The 27,884-nt window shown below is 44.8% G+C and overlaps 1 protein-coding gene across 1 annotated transcript in view; it reads left to right on the forward strand.

The window, feature by feature from the left end:
* Positions 1-27,884, forward strand: part of neo1a (neogenin 1a) — a 161,717-nt gene that overhangs the window by 50,941 nt on the left and 82,892 nt on the right. The window contains exon 2 of the mRNA XM_053418626.1: positions 5,548-5,871. Within this exon, the coding sequence (XP_053274601.1) occupies positions 5,548-5,871 (324 nt within the window). The remainder of the gene's footprint in view (positions 1-5,547; positions 5,872-27,884) is intronic.

Below are 27,884 nucleotides of genomic sequence, written 5' to 3' on the forward strand. Positions count from 1 at the left end.
AGACACCTAGTCCCTCCACATTTGGTCTCTAGATAATTGTTATTTCCCTGAGGTGTTTCTTTTTTGACAGATGGGTTTTAGGAGGGAGTTTGTAGAGATGGGAGGTGGATGAGGGAGTCTGCAGAGGAGGAGGGAATTGAGGTATAAAGATGAAGGAGAAGGGGGGGGGGGGGGGTGTAGGAGGGAAGCAGAAACAACCGTTTCCATTAGTGTCATTAAAACAACCCTGTGGAAGGACAAACAGCAGAGGGATGGAGGTAATGGTGAGGCGGCAGCTCGGTGAATTAAGTCCCAAGCTTCATTACAAGGAGCCGTCCCCCGTCTCTATTTTTACCTGTGTGAAAGGTTTCAATTTACCCTCCATGTGCTCTTAATGATTTTTGTACTGTCGGCTTATTGTTTCCACATAAAGGCCACAAAGCTCCGGGATCCAGTGACATGAATACATCGCACAGTGTGGAAATCATATTCCTATCCGCGCAACAGCAATAATTGATTTCTATATTCTCTATTTAGCCTGTGATTACCATGGAGCAGCGGTTGTGAATGCCTATCGAGTGTGTTTACTCTTCAGGATGTCCAAGCCACAGAAGGGCCTCTGTTGCTGGAAAGTGATTGGTTTTGAGAGAGGTCTGCTCTGTCTCAAGAGCAGCTCAATAAAGAGGGTAGTCAATATGGCTGCCCTCAGATGGCGAGTCAGTGAGGGAGGAGGCTTCCTGCTGAGGCAAGGGTAGAATAGGAGAGAACAGGGGGTCTTTGTGTGGAGAGCAGGCTCCCACTCACTCTTCTTTACTGGCTGTTCTGGGGTGTTGCACCTAACATTAGCAGCTTTTACACAGCCGGCTGTAGGCAGGAATGTAGTTGGTTCTATTCTCCCAGAGCCAGATCGAGGAGATCAGGCACGGCAGGACAGACAACACTGTTTTGTTACATCTTCTATGAAACTCAGGCATGCTACCTAAACTCACTCACGGGTGCAGCATTATACCGGCTTTGTTTGATATAGGGTAAACACGCAAAGCTGCCATCACGACAGGTATTCTTAACAAATGAAATACCTGGATCTCTGTTCTCTGGGAATATTTATACTGCAAGAATCGTAGCCGGGTTCTGAAGCCGGCAGTGATCCTTGTCAGCAAAGTGAATTTCCTGGCTGCTCTGGACTTGGCCCGACTGATACATCTGCTTTTCACGGTTTCCCAAACCCCCGGGCAAAGAGATCTCGGCGTTGTGACCTACAGCCTGTGAACAAATTAGCTGAATTTTCACACACCTCACCTTGACAGTAAGCCCTGGAACGTATGAAACTTGCTTTTAGCAGTGGATCAAGGTGGGAAAATCCTGCACTAGCCTCCATGTCTCTATTCCCTCTCTCGTCTGAGAGTGAGGGAGCAACTGGGAGCGAGCGAGCAAGCATGGCAGCATATCAGGGCACCACCTTAAACTGGGCTCCAAAAACCTTTTATGACTGCTGAGCAAAGTGGATTTGGGACAGAAGTAACAGCTCATACTTATCAAGCAGACAACCTCATTTTCTAGCCGCTTGCTCTCCGCTCTCTCGCTGCCCAGTGTGGAGGTTCCTATTTCTCAAAGACAAATGGGGGGGCCCCACACTGCAGGGCCTGAATGGATTAGACCTCTCTTCACTGTAATGTGGTTTCTGACACCTCCTTCCTTCTTTAACTCTGCAGCGGTGTTGTTAAAGCCTGCAGTGGTTCAGCACTAATTAATCCTGGCATAGGGATCTGTGTGTTCACCATTGAGACTACAAGATAAATTAATTTGACTCTGGTGGTGCTTTGTGTCACTTGACAAAAAACTGTTCAGTGCAAGAGTCAGAATTGTTCAAGAGTCATCTTCTGTTCATGACGTATATACATAAATTATGCTTTAGGAGACTTATTATGTTTTTTCGATCTCGCTTTCCTATCTTGTTTTATATAGGTTTTTTCTTGGTATGTAAAACTTCTGTAAAGTTAAGAAGTCCATGCTAGGGCAAGTTCCTCTACCCCCACAGAATACGCTGCTCCTTAAGCTAATGAAGCATCTTGTCAATCGTTATAATAATAATTCTCCAGCTTCATTTTGATATAACATTTGCATAATGCACGCATAGTGGCAAGTCTTTCATGCCCCCTAACGATCCATCACAACAGAGTGGGTCTACTGGCCAATCAGAGCAGTCTGGGCTTAAAGAGACAGAAGTGAAAACCCAGTGACTGAAGGCCGAGGCTGAAAAGAGGAGCTTTTGAGGAGGTTTTTAGGAAGGTGACATGTTTTCTGAATGTAAACTTTTTCAGGTAACAACACTAACTCAAATATCAGCAGAATATGTCTCCTTCAGATGCAGTCGATAAAGATCCTTGTTTCCTGCTGAGATTTGAATCTTATCTCGCTCCTGCTTTGCCTTTGCTCATTATCGTCCTCACACCCTTTCCTGACAAACAGTTGGTCTGTTCATTGTTCCAATATCAACTGCAGACACCGACTTTATGAGACGGAACTTCAGCTCCTTCTTACCTTGTTGAAAGTTCATAAGCCTTTATTTGTCTTCTTAGTTATTTCCGATATTGAGCTTATGAAGCTATTCAAGAAATAAAAATAGTATTTATTTGACTGAATTCTTCATAAAAAGGATCTTGCACATTCTTAGACCTTGCGACAAGGTTCACATGAATTTATATTGTGAAGCTTATTTCACTGCTGGTTCCTCTAAATGAAACAAAAATTTAAATACAAAAATTATTCAAGCAATGTGGACATTTGGGTTGGCTGGTAGTGAATCCAGCTGGGATCACACCACTGTATTGTTCTACTTTACCTTATCCTAGCCTTCCTGGAGTTTGGACTTTGACCTGAAGAAGTTGTATCATTGTTTTGCTGTCTTCTCCGTTGGCGTGTGCGTTTACCCGTCTGCATAATGTGGGGATGTTGTGAAAAAGAAATCAAGTTGACAACATTCTGCCTCCGCTGCCCTGCTCTCCTCACAGTGGACGTTATATGTGCAACTGAAAGCAGATGATTAGCCATTTTGTCGGCCAGTAGCGTTGAAGCTAAGACCCCCCCCCCCCACCGCTCCGATAACTGGGGTAAAAAAAGCTGTTAAAGTCGTCAGTTTGGGCTTTGATTGGCTGACGCAGGACCTTCGAGCCCATTCAGTGTTGTCCTCAGACAGAGAGTGGGCGGAAGACGTTCCTATTTTAAACTGGAAACAGGGTTCAGACTTGGGCCTGGAAGCGCTGCCCAGTCCACACACCCACTGTTTCACCAGCGTAAAGCAAAGATGATTAAGCATGCCATGGTGCCTCTGGTCTGCAGGAGTGACAAATCCCCCCCCCCCCCCCCCCCCCCCCCCCCCCGCTGCCACTCCACTCTGGTCTCTCTCCATCTGTCATGTGCACCATCAGTAAAACACATTCGCTGGTTTTGTCACATTCGGCCCCAGTTTGCACGTACGGCTGAAATTATGGATTTCCTGAAATCAGCTGCTTACCTCAGTCTTATTTAAAACCACCCACTTACTGCTGCGAGCTACTCACGGCTCAGTCAGAGTTATAAAACGTGTGGTTCTGGGCTCGGATGTTATGTTTTATTGCTTATTGCTGTTTATTCACTTGAGTCTCACGTCCACTTCTGCCTGAAGGGATATTTAAAATAAGATATTACATGTTTGAGCACTTGTGCGTCAGCAGATCTAATAAAGTTTGCATCATGAACATTTTATTTGCTTACATTGAGAGATGTGCCGCTCTCGGTTCTCTCTCGGCCTGTTCCGAAGTTTATTTTTTCATTAATGTCAGAGGACTAACCTGCAGAATCAGATTTTCTGTCTTTCTAAAAAAAATGATGGACAGGAACCATGAACTTCTAAAAAAATACACAACTTTTAAATAAACTTTCCTTTTTTTGCAGAAGGGGTTCGGACTGAGCTTCTTTTAATAAAATAAAATCCTCTTTCCGTTTAATTCCATGGTTTTGCTCGTAATGGATTTGGTCTTTTCATTGCTGATGAAAGATAAAAAGAGATGTGAGGCCAAACCCCAGCTCTGACCATTGAGACTGAATGGGGGCACTTATCCTTCTTTTTCTATTCTAGTCTTCTCCATCAGGGAATAAGTCTGGAGACAATTGCACAACTTGTATTTCATTCCTTCCCTGCTGTGAAAGTGGAAAATATGCATTAAATCCAGTCACTTTCTGCAGCGTTTCTCCCGTAATAGTTTTTTCCTTTCAAGGGAACTTGGTGCACAGAGGACAAGCCGCCATGTTGCCAGAATTATGGGCCGTGCATTACATAGCTTCTCTCTTTGGATCTCACACTAGGGACTTGGAGCCGTGAGGTGGAGAAATTACCTCCCAGTAGTTAAATAGCTGAACCATTGACATAGCGTCTTCCTCTCTCTCCCCTTCTGTCTTGTTTCCTCTATTTCTGTCTCTTTCTGCTCTCGCCCCCCCCCCCCTGGAGACGTGCCATTTTCTTGGAAGAGAGCAAGCATATTTTAAACTGCATTTAACATTCAGCCTCTTATTTCACTCCGTTCGCTGCATTATTAAAACACCTTCACACCCCCTTAATTATTTTTTTCCAGCTCTCCCTTTCCCTGCAGAACTGATAATTGGTGTTATTTATCTAAACAATACCACAGTGCGACTCTTAGGGTGGGAGCGCTTGAATAATGGATGAGGACAAATACGAAGCAATTGCACTTACTCTGGCGTGGGCACTATCCCTGTCAACGCACAGCTACCGTTTATGCTTGCGGAAAAAAAGGAAATGGCAACGGCGTTCACTCCAAGCAAGACGTGATATGAACTTGCCAGGGAAGCTAGCCTGGGTTAAATATGTCGGTTCCTCTTGTCTTATTCCAGCAGGGTTTGTGGTTTGCGTAATGAAAAGCCTCTCGGAGACGCAGGGATTGGCGGAGGAGGCGCAGTGGCTGAAAAGATAGAATGGACAAAAAGGACGTTTTGCTTTAGGGGACATTTCAGTGTAGTCAGAGTGTTTGGGACGCTCGGTGTCCTGTAGTGTTCTTTCATTGCAGCCAGCAGCAAGTTTTGTGAGGGAGCATTTGAATGTGCCACTGAAGTTCATGACTTCACGGTCCCACGTGTTGTAGCAGAATAGGAATAACCGTCTGTTTTCCTGGGAATTTAAGTGTGAGGGGCAGAATGCTTGAATCCACAACTGTAGAATAAAGGCAAATACCACAATTTTTTTTTATAATTTGTATTCTTCGGTTTGAGCAGCTACACACACTTGCCTTGGTGTGATGCATCACTTCATATCATGATTAAGCTCTTAACATTCCAGAATGTGCAGCAAGCATCAGACACACAGTCAAGACTTGAATTCCACAAAGTACACACGCTGGTATTACAAGTAGATGAATGATATCAACGTTGGCATCAGCTGCTGTGAACATGGAATAAACGAGTTGTTTGACATTAACACGATTTCTATGTGATGTATTCCTCCCGGCTGCTCGGGTCAAGGTCCTGTCACACCAGTGTCTCATCCTCCGCCCCCTCTCCTCTGTTGTCTCCCAGGTTCAGCAGCGCAGCCCTTCTCCCCCTTCTGGTTCACGGTGGAGCCCCAGGACACGCTGGCCATCCGGGGCAACTCGGCCATGCTCAACTGCTCGGCCCACAGCGACGCGGCCACGCCCACGCGCATCGAGTGGAAGAAGGACGGCACCTTCATGAGCCTGGTGTCGGACGAGAGGCGGCACATCACCCCCGACGGCGTCCTGTTCTTCAACCACGTGGTCCACTCCAAGCACAACAAGCCCGACGAGGGAACCTACCAGTGCGTCGCCACCATCGACAACCTGGGATCCATCTCCAGCCGCACGGCGCGCCTCGCGGTGGCAGGTACGTTCTGCTGGATTCAACCTTAATTCAACTGATGTGTTTTTTACTAGGGATGGGGAAAATCTATTCAGTATGAATCGCGATTCTTTTTTTTAATTTTCAAAACATATATTTATTGGTTTTATACGGGGGGCGATATATAGGGGGGAGGAACAACCTCACCCCAGAGCATGTTGACCATCTCCTGTTTTTGCACAATGATCTAAACATATCCAAGCACTAGCTTTGCATAGCCTACATGCAAACAACAGTGAAGCATAGCCTACTTTTTGTTTATTTAAAAGTTTGCATTTTAAGTAAACTTTTATTCATTATTTTTAATTTGACTTATTTATTGTTTAAAAGTAGCCTAAGTAGCACACATTTCTTAATCTTTCAGTTCCTGTGCAGTTGACAGGAACTTTACAATAATAGGGCAGTCATTAAGTTAATGTTAATACTTGAAATAAAACTTAAAAATGAATTTGACTGTGTTGTATTTGAAGGTATGATTCAAATGTTTTCCATGGTCCAGTATTTAAAAAAAAAAAAAATTGCAAGAAATCGTAATATTGAATCCCAATACCCACAGAATCACAACACATATCTTTTCGCCACCTAAGTATCGTGGTTGTATCGTATCGGGAGGTCCCTGCCGATTCCCGTCCCTAGTTTTTAACATATTCTGTATTATAATTGCGTGGCAACTTGTTTTGAAAGTTACACAAGAGTTTAAATGACTCCTGCACGTACACCAGCGAAGGCATCGTGCACCCACCTGATGGCTGACGAGTCGTCTCTCAAGGACCTTGTGGATGTGTACAGTGTGTGTGGCTGATACGTGAAAACAACCCTGTGTGATAGTGACCTCACCAAACTCCCCATTAGCTCCTCTCAGCTCTCAACCTTTATCTGGGCCCATTGAGTCGCCGTAATTGAATACACCCGCGTGGAAGCGTGTAAAAGAAGGTCACGGTATGAATGGAAAAATAAAAAGTGGTATTTGAAATGCACGAGTGCCACGTAGATTAGACACACATCATCAAAGAGCAACTCACACATCGTTCTGTCAGTCTTTTTCGCTGCTTCTTTTCCTTACATTGATCTTTGAAGGTACATTTGTGCCGTATACATTTTTTCCTTCTTTGATTTCCATTTCTCTGAGGTGATTTCTTCTCCCGAATTCAGTGATTGTTTTTGGCCACACGTCAGAGCCACATCCCCAAATGTGTTGTTGAGTTTATGATCAAGTAGCACTACTGCTTAGTGGAGTACTCCATGACAGACTGAAGTTTTGTGAGATTCCCCCACTGGCTTTGGCTCTTTCAAAATAAATCTTTGAATCAATTTCTATCATAGGTGTCTTTTAGTGACTTTAGTGATAAATTAGGGACTTCTCAGACGAACCTAAGCTATTTCAGATGGAAAGAAGTCTTCAATACAGCTCATTATGTAAATAAAGATGGACAATGTGTCTCCACCTTCTTTCCATGAACAAAAAACAAAGTAAAATCATCCAAATATGGATATCTTCCTTCTTTTGAAGTCTTTTTAGGGATGTATCACGTCTTCTGCTTTATTAAACAGTCTGTTAGTGTCTCGTTACCAAGAGGCACACTTCACCTTCTCATACTCTGGCATGTGATTGGCTGGGAGGCAGAGCAGGTGTTTGTTGGCTTGACGGAAGCTGAACAGTAAAAAAGCTTCTTCTACACATGTACATGTACTGCAACCTTGGGCTTTTCTAGACATTGTCTAGAGGAGCAAACGTCCCCTTTAGTTGTATAAAATCAGTATACTTGACCACGATGATGATTCTCAGCTTATTGATGTTCAACACACTTCAACCACGTCCCCGGCTTTGCACACTGACCACACACAGTCCAGCCATTCACCAGATTTGTCCTCGCCGTGTTTGTCCTTGACTCGTTCAGCCATTTGTTCGCTCTCCTCTATACATCCTTCCCGGAGCCTGAATGTGTTGCCCTTCTGGATAAATGCTTGTAAACGGGTCTGCGTCCTTTTTCTTTTTCCCTCCTTCCTTTTTTAAATTACCAGTCCTACAATGTGACCTTGTTCAGTTTTGGGGAACAGCTAGTGATGTGGGATTATTTGGTGTTTGGAGTCGAGTTGTGCCCTGAAATTCAATTTGCAGCCGGAGGAGTCTCAGAATGCATTTACTGTGTGTGCGCTTTCTGCTCCACAGTGCTCTCATGGATTTTGAGACAGGGACGAGAGAGAGAGAGAGAGAGAGAGAGAGAGAGAGAAAGAGAGAGAGAGAGAGGCCTCTTGTTGACAATGGGATAGTGCAGTGTAAGCCTCTCGGAGTGTCTGTGTGAAGTTACACTGTCCGGCTGTGATTCAGTTTGTTTTCGTGGGCTTTTTGAGTTACACAACACTGAGGACGACACACGGCCGGTGGAGAGATAGTGAAAGTTTGGCCTTCGACACTCAGAGACTCAATCGGTGTGACGGGACGTGTAAAGTGATTTCTTCAGTTTGGACTTAACCTTAGAATCTCTTGTCCTAGACACCATGTTTCCAGCCGAGATGACTCATTGAGAGACTGATCATTAGGAACTTTGAACTAAAGGCATCCTTGTGTCCTTGCATCACCTGCAGTAAATACTAAAGATGCAACTGATAACAAAGTTCAATGCTTTGGATCAAACCGTAGTTTTCATGCAAGGATCATTTTTTGGGGGATAAGCAGTATAAAACGAGCCAAAAACACATTTTCAAAGTCGTCAAAGCTTGTTCTCACTCCGCCCGACCTCAGTGCTCAGTCACCGAACTGGAGAATCCCAGGTGTTTGTGCCTGAAGGAGCAGATGCAGGTGTGCTGGCACATGTGCTCATCTTTAAGTGTGTTGAACAACAGCAGGGCAGTCGACAACATGTCCTGCGCTTCATCAATATCCGTCACCTCGGCTGCATCGACGTGTGATGAGGACGGGGACTTGTTTATTGTCGCGCTGCCGAGATTGTGTTCTGCTGTCAGACGTCCTCACAGCCAGTGGGATCTACCTGGGTCAACCATGATGGGATGTGAGATTCAATCAATTCCTACTTGAAGAGCGGAGCAGGTGAAATCTATCATCTATTAAAGGAGCACACACACACACACACACACACACACACACACACACACACAAGCACTTTTCTCATGGAAATTCATAGACGTAAAGGCTTCAACCATTATTCATCTATTTAAGGAGAAATGTTGGACACATTAAGCTATTGCATTTATGTTTAAACACACAGACACACACACACACACACACACACACAGGCACACAACCACTGATGTATCTCCGACTGGCTGGCAGGTGGCCAATAAAAAGGTTAATTGCGGTGTAGACGGAGCAGGCCATTAGGCCGCCATCAGACCCAGGAGCGATGGCGGAGTGGGCGTGACCTCTCAGACGAAATGATGGAATGAGTCACGGGTGGCTGGCGTGGCGGCGAGCTCATCTGACAAGCACCGAGGTAATACCAGGGATTGATTGCTCTGAGACGTGCGGCTCACTGTTCTCAAGGAAGCACCTCTCCACCGTCAGCGCGGCAGTTCACTCTCCAGCTTCACCTCCGAGTCTCACCGGGCTCCTGCTCCCTCTAAGTTTCTCTGTCGCTCTTCACATATATAAGCACAAGATGTGTAAGATTGTAAGATGTCATCAGATATCACAGGGATCAGGTAAACGTTTCCATTGTGAGGATACAGAAGTACTTTTTGTATTCGAGGCTTCGGCTCAAGAGGCAGAGTTGAAGTTTCCTTCGGCAATACACTGAACTCCAAATTGCCCCTGACGGCTGTTCTGTCAGAGTGAGTGATGTGCGATAGAAGAGCCGTGTGAATGTGTGTGTGAATGTGTGTGTGAATGTGTGTGTGAATGGATGAATGTGACTTGGATGGTAAAGCACTTTAAGCCATAAAAACACGATTCAGGGAGCTTGAGGATCCATGAAGCCACCAACTCATATGTTTTATTCTTATTCTGTTACTAGGTAACACACTAAGATATGTAAGATATATAGTTAAGTACTCTTATGTTCGAAAGATTCCTTTTCACTACATCGGGTTAAATGCAAATCACTACGAGATGTGAATATTCATATCTTCCTGGCGTTTATGCTTTTTTTTTTACAGGAGAGAATAGACAGAATATTTATGGCTTTTGTAAAATGTCAAGTTCAGTTTTTTCTTTGCACTGATCTGTTTGATTTGAATTATAATTTAACTGTAACACTTTGGAGAAGCACGATAATGTTGTGTGACTTGTGAAGATCTAAATTATCAAGTAAATCACATTTCTAAGTATGGAATGATTTTTGAAATAATAGATTTCCCTCAACTTTCAACGTAATGTGATTAATATAACATTTGTTATGCTCAGTGATGCTCGATCGATCTGTCGGGAGCCAATAAAATCTGTTAACGAATAATATCACAGACATATTGATATCGGAGTTAATTGTTGCTGATATTTAAATGTTATTTTACAGGATAAACAATCAGTAACAGATGTGCACATTTAAAATTATTATGTTTATTTTTCTCCATTTTTTTGATTTCATGTTTCTGTTTATTTACAGTTATCGGCATCTAAAATGTTTTACTCCGTATCAGCGTCTACCCTCAAAAATCCATATTGGTCGGGCTGTGCTCATATAAATACACTTTATACTGCAGCTTTCGTCAGAATAAGGTATTCTGGTTGTCAGGACAAATATTGCTCATCTTTGAAGTCCTATTCATTGGCTTTGTGTTTCTTCTCTGCTCTTGCTTTGTCATCCCGTCAGTTTTTAGCCTCTGTGTGTATGTGCAGAGTCAGATACGCAGGAAACAAGAGCAGCCTGGAGAGGGAGAGAGAGGGAGTGGGAGGGAGGGAGAGAGAGGTGGGGGGGCAGGGAGGTTGGCCTTGTCGTCCTGGTCTTATGTATTCAGCATGCGTCTCTGTAAGAGAAAAGGAGAGGGAGAAAAATTACAGGGCAGGGAGCGAGGGAGCGAGCGAGCAGTATAGAGCGGTATAGAGCGGCGATGGCCAGGACGCAGAGCGAGACGTGAGAAATGAGAACTCCCATCTGAACCGTCGGCTGCTCTGGAGCTCAGCCCTCCTTCACCATCGCTCCGCGGTGAACTCCACCTCCATCGCCACTTAAAGGGGAATCCTCCAAACGAGAAAACTGAGGATTCATTTCAATCTCTCCATCTCTTGTCGTCCCCCCCCCCCCCAACGTAGATGAGGCTCTTCTCTATTCCATCATATTGACTTATTGTTTTTTTTGGGGTTTCCCCCTCTCCTCCTACAATACTGTGGAATATGAAGATGAGTAAAACCACCTATTATCAATCAATCAAATTTTATTTGTATAGCCCATATTCACAAATTACAATTCGTCTCAAAGCTTATTACTTAGCTTTGATTTGGTGTTAGACTGAAATCTAATTCCCCCCCCCCCCCCCTCCGCACTAATGGAAATTATAAAATGAACACCAACACTCACCATGTGTCATGTGGGTTGCTTCATATTTAAGCGTGCTCATCCTTTGATAGAGTCTGACACACTTTGTAGGATTTAGGGCTGTTGGCAGATTCTTTAATCCCTTTTTTTGATGTATTTGAATATGTTTTTTTTATTTGGAGGGGGGGGGGGGGATGCAGATTGCGTCACTGTTGCAGTGGAACTCGTCTGTGGTGTTTCAGCAGACGCTTTGTTGGACACACAGTTGATTAATTAAGAAGGCATCTCTTCACATTGGGTAATAATGTGTTTTGACAACATAAAGTGGATGAAGACATTCACTTTGTATAAAACGTAACAATAATGCACATGCACTGAGATTACCATGGTTAGCAAGACTCACTGCAAATGCCTTTAAACTGTTTGTGTGATTCCTTTAGCCTGACTCCACATGGGATACTGCAAACATGAATACTTACAGTATGAAGTCTAATATTCCATACGCAGCTGTAATTCACAGTCCACGAGCTTCAGAATTGACTGATGAGCCAAGATAACAAAACAAATGAAAATGCTGATAATGAAATATAGATTTTAAAAGCTACAATAACAATAAAAACTATTTAAAAAAGGTACAATAAATGCAAAAAAGCTCAATAAATTGAATACAAACTTAAAGTAACCATATAAATGGATGGATTAAATGTAATTGAAATATATTAATCTCCATAAAACCATATTTATTCAAAAGCCTGACTAAAGAGATATTTCAAAGCAGTGCTGTGCATGTGACGTGTTCACTGGTGCAGTGTTTGTGTTAAAATCAATATGGAATCTGACAGGCAACCGGTGCAGGGACTTTGTGTTGGATATGAAAGACAAGGAAAATCATTAAATCTTCTTATATGAGAAAAGACCAAAGACCACTTTGCTTCTCATTTTAGCTTATTAAAATGATTTTCTTATTATTAAGATAAATGCCTGTGATCGTTGTATCAGCTAAACTGTTGCATCTCCGAAACTCTACCTGATTATAACAAGCACACACGCACACACACGCACACACACGCACACACACGCACAACAAAGGCCAAACAAAGGCAGTTATCTCCGAGGCCGATCTGGTCCCAGCTCCACACGGAGATAAAACCAATCTGATGATGTCTCAACGTTCACAAACACTTGTCCTCATGAGCCTGGAGAGACTGAGCTGATCACACGGCTCCATCAGTCCATCCTGATCATTTCACTGCATCCTTTCTTCACACTGCTTCTCTGTCTCCCTTTCATTTCTCTCGCTCTCTTGCTCTCTCTCTCCTCTTTCTTCTGACTCTCTCCCTCCTTCCTCCAGCTTAATCAACCTCCTGTCCTTTCCCTTTTACCTGCTTTACTACCTCTCTGTCCTCCATTTTCTCTTTATTATCCCTTCAGTCCTCCACCTCTCTGCTGCTCCAACATGCCCAGTGGCGGACCCACACTACACACACACACACACACACATACACACTCATTTTGCAGTTCCACAGTCGCTGCACTGAACCCATAAAGCAGAAAAATGGCAAACAAACAGTAATAAATCTCAAAAACAACAAAAAACAACATTCTCAAAGGAAACCACTGAAAGAAAAAAACTCTTTTCCTCTTAGAAATGTAATCTTTAGATGTGTGCGTGTGCACGTGAGCCTTGACTATACGTTGTGTGGGAAGCTGGAAACATTTTACACAACCACAAACCCTTTTGCTGTAATGAAACATTCCTCTCCAGTCGTATGTTGCCTCACTGTATTTCAAACGCCCGTACAGCCCGTCACATTATACAGGTGTCTCTGATCTGCACGAGCAGAAATTGGTTATTTGATCAGACGTCTTTCTGCAGCGTCAAAGCGTTTCTTCCCAAACTTGGAAAACAGATCCCACTGATCAGCCGTGAATAAATCACCACATTGTAGTTGTGTAGTTGTCTGACAGCAGAAACTACAAGGAGCCACACTCAGTGGAGGGTACACCTCCGCCCAAGGCCGACAACCCTACACATGACCGACTAGTTCTCATTGTAGAAAGAAGTGGTCTGATAACAATTACATTATTTATTGTCATAATCATCAGCAGTGGATTCCAAACATATATATTACTCTAGACCATGAACTAGAGAAATACACTTAACTTTTGCAACAAATAATTGTATGAGATATGCAGCAATTGTGTCTGCACCAAATTGTACACACTCCTAAATATTAGCCTTCTGAATATACCTGATTGTTTGAATTAATACTAAACAATATAAGTGATAGTGCAAAGCAGGTGATGACTGAAGGTTTGACTCCCTGAGACCAAGCAGAGTAATAGTTTATCTCTTTTGTCACCAGATGTTTGTCGTTATACACATTTTTTGTTGTTTAGAAAATGTGAAACAGGAAAAAAGAAACCAGACCTGCTCATGTTTCAGTGTTTTTTTTAACGTTTCTAATATGGACCTTGGTGCAACTAATGCCTCAGGAAAGCCCATGTAGGAGCACTCATGTCCAGGTGCACACCCTTATGACCAATTATGTGCTGCCTTGCTGCTGAGTGCCCGGGTCAGTGCCGTGACGAATGGCTCTGACCCGGATGCAGGGTCGGGGTCGCAGTGGTTTTCCATTACCTTGATTTCCATCTGTCTCTGGTACATGTGAGGAGGGATGGAAGCCACCGGACAGGGAGCGGAGGCTGGTTCAACCCCTCCACTCGGGCGCATTCATCATATTTTGAGCTGAAAAATGAAAACCAACCTTGGAGCACAGGTTTTGAAATACGGAAAAGAACTTAAACGCTTTTCTTTAAAAAAAAACAGGAGGAGGAGGAAGCAGAATAAAACAGTATTTGAAGTGTTATAGCCGAGCGCAAAGATGAAAGTGTAAAGAAGACAGAGAAGCAGGACTCGCAAACGCAGCGGCTGAGGAAATATGATGTGGGGGAATCTCGGCTGCGGATGAAGCTGTGGAGAAAGATCCATCTTTTTCTCTCTCTCTCTCTCTCTCTCTCTCTCTCTCTCTCTCTCTCTCTCTCTCTCTCTCTCTCTCTCTCTCTCTCTCTCTCTCGGCGGGAGAAAATTGTCGACAGGGAGTCTGTCGGGCTGGAGGTGGATGACAGCCTCCATTTTGCGTGTATTCACTGACTGATTAGGTCCTCTGGGTAGGTGGAGAGGCTGATGGAGACGGCCCCTATCTCTGCTCTCCAGACACCTCAGCCCCTGGTGTGTGTTTCTGTGTGTGCGTGGGAATGCACACCCATGCGTTTAATTGTCTTTTTCGAATGTCTATGGAATTCCCTCCACTGTATGTGACATGTCATCTTTCAACAAAAGGGCCCTTTTCTGGTTGTAAATTAAAAGTTGAGCCACAAACGCGAGGTTGTGTTGTACAGAGGAAACCAGATGCAACACGAGCTGCTGGTTTCATTGCCTCTGTAACACTGGAGCCCAGCAAGTGATGAGGTTATGTTTGACATTAATACCAGCATCCATGTAAATATGGATATAAAATAATCCTAGTGTGGTTCTTTCCTTGTGTGTTTTATCTAAATGGATGCTACCACAGCTTCTCTGTCATGCTGGGAAAGGGAGGAGGAGGAGGAGGGGGAGGTGAGGGGTATTCAGCTGCAATATACAACTTTACCACTAGATGTCACTAAATTGTACACACTGAGCCTTTAATTAAAGAGAGCAGTGTTCAACCTTAAACATCGACAACAGGCCAAGCCGTGTCAGACTAGCGATAATACTGATACCTGATTTTTTCAATGCACTGGTATCTGTTTGGTATCTACCTATATAATAAAAGATATCGGTATTGGAACATCTCTATATCAGATACAAACTCAAGTTGTGAGCGAGGCTGGGACCAGGGCCACATTACCCACGTTGACCCATTCACACCAGCAATAAACAAAGATTCTTAGGTTGTGTATTGGTAAGAAAGGATGTGTGTGTGTGTGTTTGTGTGTCTGCCAGGAAACAGTTACAGGTTCCACCGACAGCTTTGTCATGAAGACCTCGTTAAGTAAATACAAATTCCTCATTAAATGAACACTGCCTCATGTTCTGGAAAACACATCCTCCGAGTTTTTAAACATTCTGATGGAGTTTGTTTCTGTGTCCGTGCCAGATTGTGCTCTGCTGCTCGGAGAGTGTTTTGAAAAGCGTCCAAATACCAGCAGATATTTTTTATTCACCCAAAAAAAAAACGAAGCAGTGATTTAGAATTCCACATCAAAGTGGACGGTGCAATTGAACTCGGACCATCCTCGGCCCCGCTGCCGCACCGCGCTCTGGCTGGTGCAATTACTGGGTCCTAATGAGAGTGATAATTGACTGCGGCAGTCAGCAGATGAAGATAAACTCTGTGTGAATAATGACTTCCCTAACTCCTCGTCTGCCCCCCCCCACCCCACCTGAACCTCTATTCTCCAGCTGTACTCGGTGCATCTTCCAATATGTGTGAGGCACCTGATTCCTCGCTGCTGGAGTCTTTCCACAAAACCTCGGAGACTTCCCTTTTAAACGCTCTCGATTTCACTTCAGACCCAAAAGACAAAATCACAGGGTAGAATGAGAGTTTGGAAACTAGAGCGACATGCTAATCAGCTCAGAGTGTTTTGGCTTTTATAGATTTCTTGCAAACCATCTTTTCTTAAATATGTACTTGTGCATGTGAGTTGGCATAATTAAGAAGTCATCACATTTTCAGTTTCCCCCTCAACAGCTTCAAATCCATGTCAAACCTGACTCATTCCTAATTTGTTCCTCAAAGTGATGCAGTTAATCATGCAGTAAAAAAAAAAACAACAACATGACAGCTTCGAAAGAGTGAAGCCTCCTGAGTGGCTGGCTGCAGTGTGAACCCTGTCTCATCCATGGTAGTGGATGGGACATGGACCAAACCAAAAGGTCAAAGTACACGTCAAAATAATTTTGATCTGGCTCCAAATGGCTTCATCGGCACAAGATAGAGTAACTTGATGGAGTAAATTATCTTTATTAACAATCACCTCACCTTGGTGTAAGATGTCAGAATTACAAACTACTCACTCATGCATAATCTGCAAAAATACTTATAAAATCAAGCTATAAGCGACGAGACTTGATTGTTGATTCAAACCTGAATCCTTCCACAGACTTTCCTCTCCACGGCCTTGATTCTGGTTTTTCAGGCACAGTTTCATGGGAACGTTGCCCGTGTTCTTGTGATTTGGCAGAAAACTGGAGACGCTCTGCAGTTTCTTTTCTTTTCCTAAAGACCATAAGGCTGGAACAGACGATCTGAAGGAGACTAGTTTCCACTGCAGCGCTCAGAATCTTTACAAGCGACTTCCACCATTTTGACTTTACGCTGAACTTTGGGTTTATTTAAATGTGGGCTGGTGTGTAAGTGGGGTTTCGTGCCGGAATGCCAATAATCGCTAAAAAGGAAACGCAGGCTCCATTTTTACACGAGCATTTGCCAATTTAGTTTTGTCTTTGTTGGTGCATTTCCACGGGAAAACGTTCAATCTCATAATGTCAACAGGGAAACGGATGATTCTCTGTTCCACAATCCAAACTGCATTAGTCAGTCTGACCCTGAGGGGGTGAGGCGTGTGCTCTCTTTATGTCCTCCTCTCAGGGTGCGTGTGCAGTGCAGGGTTCACACTTAATCCATAAAGCAGCTGCTTTGTGTCGGGAGGTTTTACCACCTGAGAAGTTTCTCTCGCAGACAATCCTTTGCTCTTGCAGTTTCTTTTAATCTGCATAAAAAAAAAAGGAGGCAAGACGAACTTTGCCTACCAGCCCCCCCCCCTCCCTCATTGGCATTCACTGTCCACATCTCTGTCCTGGTGCTCGTGCAGATAGTAACACTGTGCTGTTACGGACCAGTGTGCTCATCCACGTGGTCCTTTCATCTCCCAGCACCCGTCAGAGTGAGGCAGTTTGTTGGGGGTTTTCAATAAAGAATTTCCCTCATATTTCAAAGTCCTTCATAGGCCTTTTGAATCCTGAAAGAGAGTTGACTCCCACAGGTTTCTCTTTTTTTTGTGTGTGTGTGTGTGTGGCTCCCCGTGCCAGAGGGATATCTTTTCAAATGCACCTCTGTATTCATCAGGCACAACGAGTGGGCAGCAAAAAAATGGATCCAGTTTTTTTTTTTTTTACGGCAGATTGACACGGTGCAGCTCGAGTCGGCCGTTGATATTCAAGGCCACTTGACTCCTGGTCTCTGAAAGGATTTTTTTTTTTTTTTTTAAAGAGAGAACGGCTTCAGAGAAAATCATTCTGATATCGATGTTTCTCATGAGCCCTCAGTCTTCAGCTCAGATGATGAGGAGAATATCATAATTCTCTACGGGATGCTCTGTGAAAGATGCTTTATTTTGTGGATGACGTCGGTAATTCCACGTTGACAGAAAAAAGCATTTCATTCTGCTTCTTACGATGTAAATAAAAATATGTTTGAAATGCATATTTGACTCCTCTGGCCTGGTGCTGAGGAAGCAGGAATCTGGTGCAACCGTGAGGGTTTCATTGCGTATTCCGCCCTGGAGGAGAAGCTCCCCCTGCCCTGACCGAGGAGCAGTGCAGAGTGCTCAGCTGGTGAGCACCTCTGTGGTTCATGCTTCACTTTATTTATGGATTGACATTTTCACACCATCTGAGCAGGTTTCCACACGAGCATTGTTATACAGGGGCAGCGAGAGGTGGGCGAGCACAGAACCGGGCAGAGCTCAAGGTGTGAGGGGGGGGGGGGGGACACACACACACCTTGAAAAGCATTTCTCTCCACTTCCACTTAGTTCATACATCACGCTCTCTCTTCCAGCTGACTGGGTCATTTCCCTTTCTCCCAAATGTCTTTTTGGTCTTTTTTTCCCCAGTACCATGTTTCCCTCAATTATGGTCTATTCATTAATATTATTCTTTAAGAGCAAACAAAGGGTTTTGACGCAGGAATGTCCACATCTCCCTCAACAACACTAAATGAAAAGATCATTTGCATTTATTTTGTTGCGTTTAATTAGACCGACTGTGTGTATCCCACACTCGGTGTCACTCAGAGCAGCCGCGTGAGGACAGACAGGGGGGGTGTGGTGGTGTTTGCCAAGTGTTGCTTTGCATTTCAGAGATGGAAAATAAAAGAATGGGGCTCCGTACGTGTTCTTCATCTGGAATGAAGCCTGTGGGGGGGGGGGGGGGGAGCTGCCGGAGCCTGTTCAGGCCTGCTTGAACACAGGCTCTCTTTATGTGCAGGGGCCTGACATGTGCGATGCAGGCCATGCTTGTGTGAGCAGGAGCCAAGTGTGAAAAACGGAGGGTGCGATAAAGTGTTCAAGAGCGCATGTGTGCGGAGCCTCCTCTGACTCGGCTGCCCTGAACTCTGTGTGCGACGGCCCCGGGGAGGCTGTTCAGACCCCCCCCCCCCCCCCCCCCCCTTCTCCACACCCTGCCAGCGCCGCGACCACGATTGATTTGATTGGTGGATCCGAGCTGTGGCGGTGTCTGACTCACGGTGTGCATGTATGTTTGAGTGAGCGTGCACGTGAACATGCATGGTTTCATTCGACTTGCTGAGTTGAGTCTGATGAGGGTTGATTGATGATTAAAAAAAATAAAAAGCTTGCCGTGTTGGAGCAGAGCCCCCCCCGCTGTTCCTGTTGATGTGTGGTATTACAGAATTGCCTTTTGTTCAACTGACTGCATCCTGCATTCTGCCGTATTGGAGAATGATGCTGTGTGTGTGTGTGTGTGTGTGTGTGCGCGTTCTTCCGAGCTGCACAATAACTTTGTGCTCCAAGGTCAGTGATAAGCATCTCCCCTATTGTTTATGCACACACACACACACACACACACACACACGCACATGCACGGTGGTGGAAGAGCAATAACAGCCCCACAGCAGCATGTCTCTCATTCTAAACACTGGCAACACGTTTTCTTTAATCCTCCCTCTACCTCAACCTTTCAGCTTCCCTGCACGTCAGCGCAGCGTTTTAACATTCAGGTTTCAGTTCTTGTTTTACTTGCAGCCATCGCATCAAAGCATTTGTCTTTGATGTAAGGGATACATGCATTAAATCTTTCTTGAGGAAGGGGGGATTGTGCACCTTTCCGCTGAAGGAATGGAGATATGTGGTTTTTGAATCAGTGAAACATGGATTACACGAGGCAGACGAGTATTATCCTACTTTTCTTCTCCACTCCATGTTGGACAACAAGGCGTGCTGGCACACAAATGCCCACACATACATAATTAGGCTAGTTTGATTTTGTTAGGAGGCGTTTCTGAGTAGCATCTGCTCTGTTTGAAGGCAGCGCACCGCAGATGGACAGGAGTAATTGCTAATGCCACGCTGACAGACCATCCAGGTGTGCTCAGGATCCGCCGCATCCTTTTCCATTAGGCCTGAGTGAGTGATTAGATTGCCTTCATTGTTAGTTTGTCTTCCTCACCATTCCCTGATATGATCGTTTCAATAGCTCTGCTCCGTTGTCCTCTGGCTTTGGAGGAAAGGGACCGCTGCATCAAAATCAATTTCAATATGAAAATGTGATTAAAGACGATAAATAAACAGTCCAACTATCGGGGGGGTGGAGAGATTCCTGCCAATGAGGGTTTAAATGCTGCATACTGCATTCATATTCATATATTTCCCTCCTGCAGCCTATTCACCATATATGTTATTGAGCATCTGCATCTTACCTGATTTGGTGAATGAACTGTTTTATGTTTACGTGGAGACTGATGCCTCTGCTTGGCCTGGTATCGCTCACTGGAGCATTTCAGAAAGATGTTCACTCGAATATATGGAAAAAACCTCCACAGATTTACAAGGGGTAGAGACATATAGTTATCCAACCAAAAAGCAAGTGCTCAATCTGGACTAGACATATGTTGTTTTTTTATCTCTCCATTCTCCTTTAATTTAAAGTTTCAGCCCAGATTTGAAAGAACTCTAAACATCTGTCATCCTCAGCCATAATTCAAAACCTTGGTATTTGCACATAAACATCATATTTTGCTCTGGAATTAAGAATTTGTGTGAATGTACCAGAGTATTTGTGTTTTTCAGATGGAGATTCAAATATTGTTTTATGAGAAACAGATGGGAAAGGTGAAAGAATCTTGCAATATTTAGGAAAATTCATAAATAATCTCCTGGATCTGCACCTTGAATCAGATCCGTTACTACATGTAAAGGGTTTTCAGGTCACATCCCTCCAACCAACTCATTTTGTGTGATACTGCTCGCATATAATCCTTAATTAACAAAAACGATCCACCAAACAGACACGTGTGAACCCATCAGGCTGAAAACAAAAACCACAAAACCCATAATTATAAGATTTTCCCCAATAACATCTGCAGAATTGCACAATATGTGTCACAAACTGCTGCAGTGAAGTGATGTGCACATGTGTATACTAACAATCCTCTTTAAACACAGCTCACTTCTAAAGCCACCGATGCAGGAAATGGTTTTTGTTCTACCTCAGCTTCACTGCAGCATAATTTGAAGCAGACGCCCACGCAGGTTTTAAAGATAAGTTCTGAGGAGTCTGCTCGGCGCTCGTGAGTTGTGTTTGACACGTTTGCATTTAGCTCCTCGTAGATCAATGGGAAAGCGTGGAGCGCTGTGAGGTATGGTGCGCTCCTTCATCACTGTGCTGTGGTGATAAACTACAAGTCAGACTTTCAAAAATACAACAGATATTCGTCTTAATTTCCATGTTTGGTAAGAAGAGACATTTCAAAGTGAGCGCTGTGCTGCTGAGGTTCTAGTTCTCCTCGTCCACGCCGCCTTCCACAGGTTCCTCCTCCCTCCTCCCTCTGTTCTCTCCTCACTTCCCCTCACTCCATCATGTCTACTGAGGAAAATGCTCAATTTTCTCCCCGGCCCGGCCCCCGTCCTCCATCCATCTCATTTCCCTGCGAGCTGCACTCACAGGGCCGGAGCTTAAACAGAGCAACAGGAGCCACCGATAGCATCTGCAGATGTGCCGCCGACCGCCCCAGATAAGAGCCAGCAGCAGCATGCCCCCCCCCCCCCTCTCCAGCAAACAATAGAGCTCCCACTGAAATGTGTGGTGTGGTGAGAAGATGGAGAGGGGAAAAGGAGGGGGGGGGGGGGGGGTGGGGGGGCAGGAATGTGTGGAGACTGATTGAGTGCAACTCCGAGAGTAATGCGCGGAATGAGACGAGAGTGCAATAGCCGAGAGGAAGGCTGGGAAATTGTAAGTAGCGGTGGAATGACGGAGAGACGTGAGCGGGGAGAGGTTATCCCTTCACCTCATATCTGTGTGTCCATCAACAGCAGGACCTGGGGGGGGGGGGGTTCGACTCCTTTATCTGGATGGCCTGTTGAGTTGGTGGAGGGTGGAGGGGCCCTTCATTCCAGCACGTGGGGGGGTTGCTGGGGGGCCTTACTGAAACAAGCAGTTGACGATGGACGGGAGGACGAGCCGGGTGACAGCTCCTCTTCGTGGCACCTGTGTGTCGGGTTTGATTGACACGTCCTTTCGTAATCCCTCCCCCCCCCGACTCCCCCGACATTGGAAGCTGCTCTGCGGAGCCTCTCCTCGCTCACCTCTCACCTCTCCCCTCCTCCCCCCTCCCCCCTCGTCTGGCTGATAAGGGAGCGAGGGAAGAAAACTAAGGGGGGAGGTGAGACGGGGGGGGGGGGGGGGGGGGGGTAATGCCGACACATTCATCTGAGCTCGCTTTAATAGCGGCAGCCTCAGTCTCCAATGGCAACGACCTCTGCAGAATGTTAGCCTCGAAAATTGGCCGAGAATGAGCTAAACTCTCCCGGTGATAAAAGAAGACACCTTAACGTGATTAAGGGCCCTAATGCAATCAGTAGTGTTTCAACTACAGCTATTACCTGTAATGAAAAGGGGGGCCCCTGTTCCCCTTCCGTGCTGTGGGTGGGTGCGAGCAACGGCTGGAGGTCTGACTGGGAACACTGGGAAGCGGAGGAGACACAGTCACATCCTCCTAGACTCCACAGCTATGGAGGGAACCCAGCTTCATTCCAGTGGAGCTAAAAACCATTAGTCCATTGACACACACAATGACTCCTCCTCTATTTATCTGATAATCAGCGGCTTGTCTTGGTCACTGTTAAACGTCTCTGTCTTTTCGGGGTCCACAGAGCAGCACCCGGCTTCTTGACCTACTTCTGACTTCACCTCCACCTCTGGGCGAGCCGTGGTTTGGAACCAAATGGTTATTAGATTCATCTGAGGACGACATTAATCATCACTTTTGTCTTTCATCCTCAATTCGGGGGGAAAAAAGCTATTTGTTTTCCAGTGTGACAGTTCAGAGTCTGATGGATGAGCCCCTGCTGTGTGGGCGTGGCTTCTGGGCGACTGGCTTGTAACGACTATTGACAGTTTAGTCTCTGTAGATGGAGGAAAGATGATCTCACAGAAAATCACCAATTTCCTTAAAATGAAAGGAATTTATTGAATCTTTTAATGTTAAGGGCTTATTGAAGTTGCATATGTGTATATATGTATGTAGAATTGTAGAATTACTATCATATATAAATATATATATTATGTTATATTATATACTATATATACTGTACTATTTGTATAACAATAACATTACCATCATATCATCAGTACTATTACCATCATCTTGCCACTGCACCTTATCTACCTATTTATCTTTTTATTCTTTCTACCTCAATATTTTTTACTTTATTCTGTTGTATTGTATTTTATTGTATTCAAATATACCTGCTGCTATGACGACTTAATTTCCCTTCGGGGATGAATAAAGTAATCTATCTATCTATCATCTATCATATATGTATATATATATTTGTATATATGTATCTATACATACACACACTGTACACGTATCTGTATACTATATACTATACACACAAACATGTATTTATGCACGTGTATATAGTATGTGTGTCTACGTATGTATATGAGAACACATATATGTATGACAAGAATTATAATATTTATGTAAGTGTGTGTTTAAAATACAATAATATACGTTATATAGTGGAGATATTATCCACTTTGCCTACTAATCGTTCCTCTTACTCATCAACACTGAATCTCCATGATGCATTTTGCTGCTAAACATGACTTGACACATAAACGGTGTCATGACTCATCGATACAATAACTTGTTTTTTGAAAAGGAAATCTTGGTAGTCATTCCCATAGCAACTGGCCCGGCCCTGTCATGTGTCCATCAGCCTCCGTCTCCTCCGTCCCCGTCCCTCAGCCTCCTTCTAGTCTCCTTCTAGTCTCCCTCCATTCGTCTTCTAGTCTCCCTCCATTCGTCTGGTCCCTCAACAGGCAATCAGGAGCTGTCAGAGAGCCAGCAGGCTCAGCCCCACGTGTCACTCCCCATCTCCACATAGTTGTTAGTGTGCGACTTCATTGTAGATTGATGTGTTGTGTTATTTTTTTTGTCCTCCTCCTCGCTGGCATATGCAAGAAGAAAAGAAATGCGGGCAATCAAAAAGGCAACTTGTCACACCAGCCCCGTGCGTGATAGAGAGGCTGGTTCCTCATATTCCTCTTCCAGCTTTTTCACTCATTGTCTTTTTAATTGTATGTTTTATTGCCTATTTTTTGCTGAGCGCATTGGTCGTAAGAATCAAGCCCGACAAATCGCTTGTGTGGAGAATGAGAGATTTAAGTAATGAGTCGGAGTTGACTCGTCCTCGCCTCGGTTGCTCTCTGAGCAGCAGCTGCACCCGGGGGCCCGTCCGCTCATCGTCATAAACGAGAAGGGTCTTCTCCTCACAACATCTGGTCGGCACCCCGAGCGGTGTGGTGGTGTAGCCGTTAAAATATCTTTCCCCTCGGCTGAGAGATATCAGAGATGTTAAGCCCTGCAGATTCAGTTTAACACACTGGAAGGTGTCTGCTGGCTCTGAATCGAGGTCTTAAACACACTTCTGCTGCCCCACTAAGCTTCTGTTTGCATCTTTTGTGTTCAGCTGTGAAACCGCGTGTGTATCATTTTACAAACCGCCTGCTGCCGTCCTCGTGTTGAGGGGTTGTCATATTTGAAATTTAACAAGAGGCCGGTCTGTCATCCGGAGGGGGGACGGGGGGGCACCAGCTGTCTTCTCAGGGGTTTACAGTAGTGTCTTCAGGCGCTGGATGGTTACGAGGTCAGAATCTGCTTTCTGTCGCTTTTAAAGCCCGGCAGATAAAATAAGAGCCGCTGTCTGAGGCCGACTCCTGTGGAACACCGCCCATCCATCTTCTGTCTGTCCCGCTGATGTGTATACACAACACAAGCCTCTGAGTGTGTGTGTGTATGCCTCTGTGGTCGTCTTTGTTGTGCTTACACGTATCATAGACTTTCAGTTTGGGGTTATTGGAGTAAAAGCCGTTTGTATTTTTTAGCCCAGTTGTAAAATGGTGCCATTGTGAAATCCTTTAATTTCAACAGGTCGAACGCAGATCTGTTTTCACGGCGGTCGCCCCCCGACACCCCGACACCCCCGACCTGTTGGTGCGAGAGACAAACATGTCGCGATGATGCCCCCCCCCCCCCGACTGTGCGTTTCATCATCTCTCTCATACATCAGGCTCGTCAGGCCTGATGTGTGAGTCCCTCACTGACTTCTTTATTAGATTCCATTAATTAATCCTGTTTTCATTCTTGTCAATCTTACGAGACCTCCCACCTGCCGCCCCCCCCCCTGCCCCCCCACGACAGGATGAAGGTTGCTGTTGCCGCTCTGCTCTGGCGTGACTGAGGAATTATCAGCAGACATCAATTCCCGACACTGACAATTTCTGTTTCCCTCACTGGTCTCGCCTTGATAGTGTAACTTCACGTCTAAGTTTTGGCTGAAGTCTCTCTCTCTCTCTCTCTCTCTCTCTCTCTCTCTCTCTCTCTCTCTCTCTCTCTCTCTCTCTCTCTCTCTCTCCCCCTCCCCCCTTTCTCTCCCCCCCCTCTCTCTCCCTCTCTCTCACGCCCACGACCTACCAATTAGCGGCTAAAGATAAGATATCGAGGTTGTCTGGCTGTGAGTGATGACTCAAGGGGCCGAACACAAACTTATGCAACAGAAATGTCGTACGAAGTTAAAGCTTCTCGAGGTCGAGACCACGGCCCCCCCCCCCCCCCCCCCCCCCCGAGCCGGTCGAACCCGGTGGCGGATGCGACCTGTGCTGAGACAGCCGGGGCTAAAGAAGCCGTGTCTGAGGAGTCTGGTATCGAACCGCCGGCACAGGGACACGTCTCAGCCGGCGTTTCAAATGGTGCGTGTGTTTGTGTGAGGGAAGAAGAATCTGTGGATTTGGAAATCAGTGCTTATTTCCAGATTCCAACTCACTCATGGTCGCTGGTGGTGAACGGTCGCCCACATTTAATTATAGGGTTTTAACTTTTTCCCATAGGGCAAAGTTCAAGACCTTTTTTAAACCGTAGGTGGGGATATGATGAATATAGATTTTTTAAATATAGTTTGGTGTTGAATGTGATATTAAAACCAGCATTAAAGTATTTCATTAAAAAACAGTTATATAATTTCGCACAAAACCCCATGGAAGTGAGCGGTACTCAGTGTTTTCCTTTCCTCCCGGTTCATCCTGCGGATTATTTGATCCATTCTATCTTTCTCCATCAGTTCATACAAACTTTGTTAATTAATTCAATTAAACATTAAAGCGTCTCCTTGTAAAAATAGTTAAATCAGCCTCATTTTGACCACATCTCATATTCATAAAAATCCCTCCTCACGTAGCACATTAAGAATTCATGCTGTGGTTTTTCATGCACAGCCTCCTCGGAGTGTCACCATTAGAAGAGAGATGATTCTTTTCCTTGTGTACCATGAACCCTGAAGTGCCTTATGAAGAATGATAACACAAAGTTGTGTGTTTCTGTTGTTTGGAGAGAATGAGAGAAGGTTTCACAATCCACAGCCAAAGAGGAAATGTAAGCAGATGTATTTTTATGCTTTATAATTGGACATTAGCTTCAGTGGCCGGCGTGTTTGCACACAGGCTTGCACACACATTCATGAATATATTAATAACCACATTGTTGTTTTTATTTTGTTGCATCAAACCCCTCAGAACATTTTCGGGGCCTGGTGGTGCTTTCTTGTTTTCCTGGAGCCCGGAGGGAATCAGCCCAGCGGCGTTATTATGATCTCATTGTTTCAGAAACTCTGAAATTTGATTCAAAACACGAGAACAATTCAGGAGAAGAAAAAAACACATCACACAGAAAACCCTCCCGATCTGCACGTTGGAAGTCTCGGTCCCAACAGAACAAGGTGTGAGATGCCTTGATACGTCTGAGTTGAGGCAATCCGATGCAAGAGCTCCGTCAGACATGGTGTCTGTGGAGAGCTTCTAATGTTCAGCTTCTGGTGACGGTGTCAGAAGTCTTGATTAAACTCTGGTCACTTTTAAAAGCTCGACTCTCGGGTGTTGAATTGCATCGTGTTATATTCTGAGAGGTTTCTCCCCCCGCCGCTGTTTACATGAATGAATTAAAGGCTTTAGAAGGGCAGCAGGTATTTCAGTGTGACTGTATTGGACTGCATTCGATTGTACAGGTAATAACAAACGTGTCCGAGTCACGAGTTTCCCTTTGTGTTCGGAGATCTCTGTTGTTTAAATTGCACATTTGAAATAGTCCCAAAGTGAATAATACTTCTCTGTCTCACTCTAAGAACGTCATCTTGTGTGCGTCGGCTGAGGAGCTTGATTTGCTGTAATAGACGAAGCCCTTAGAAGTTCTCTCCCCCTGAAGCTGTGGAACCTTCAATTAGGGAATTAATTATCACTTTCTGCAGCGAGGGCCTTAACGTGGAGACACCAGCACAAAGAGGCACTGAGCTGCAGAAAGCAGAGCACACATCACACTGTGGGAGTTCAGACTCTTGCCTGAGCACGTACTACTCAAAGCCTAATACGTGTAATGGACGTTATTGTCTTGTCTTTGTGATTGTTTGATTACTCTGTCGATCCCCTGATTCCACACAGCTTCTGAGATTCCCATTGCCGTTGATTTGATTTCCTCTGGATCTCTATCTTTGGCTCAGCAAGCTTGATTTGGCTCAGTTATCATGAAATGCAGAAATGGAGAAACAATAGGACCGCGATTGTTCCCGTCTTTTTGTGCTGCACCGCCTGCACAACTGTAATAGATGTGTTGATAAGGGACAAGTGTGTTGAGAGGGAAAGGTGCAGCTGGGGAGGGTGTGATTATATTTGCCTTAAAAGAAAAGGCTCCTCTCCCTTTGGCTGCATGGTCATACACTGGTAAATATCAATTTGTAGCTGTCAGTGCGAACTCTGATTTATTCTGACACGAAGGGCTTTAATTTACTTTTTCACCGGTGCCCACTTCCCTGCAGTCTGACTCGCCCGCTTCGGTTTCAGGTATTGATTTCTCACATTTCCCAGAATGACTCAGTAATCCCGAGAGAATGGGCAGGAACCTGTTGAATTGAGATAAGGAGAAAATGGTGGAAGTGATATCGTGATAAGAGGGGAGAGTCCCACTTGTGGCCGTGTTGCACTCCGGTCGACTGATTGTGTTATCGGTG

Source organism: Pleuronectes platessa, chromosome 1, assembly GCF_947347685.1.
Source record: "Pleuronectes platessa chromosome 1, fPlePla1.1, whole genome shotgun sequence".
Lineage (NCBI taxonomy): Eukaryota > Metazoa > Chordata > Actinopteri > Pleuronectiformes > Pleuronectidae > Pleuronectes > Pleuronectes platessa.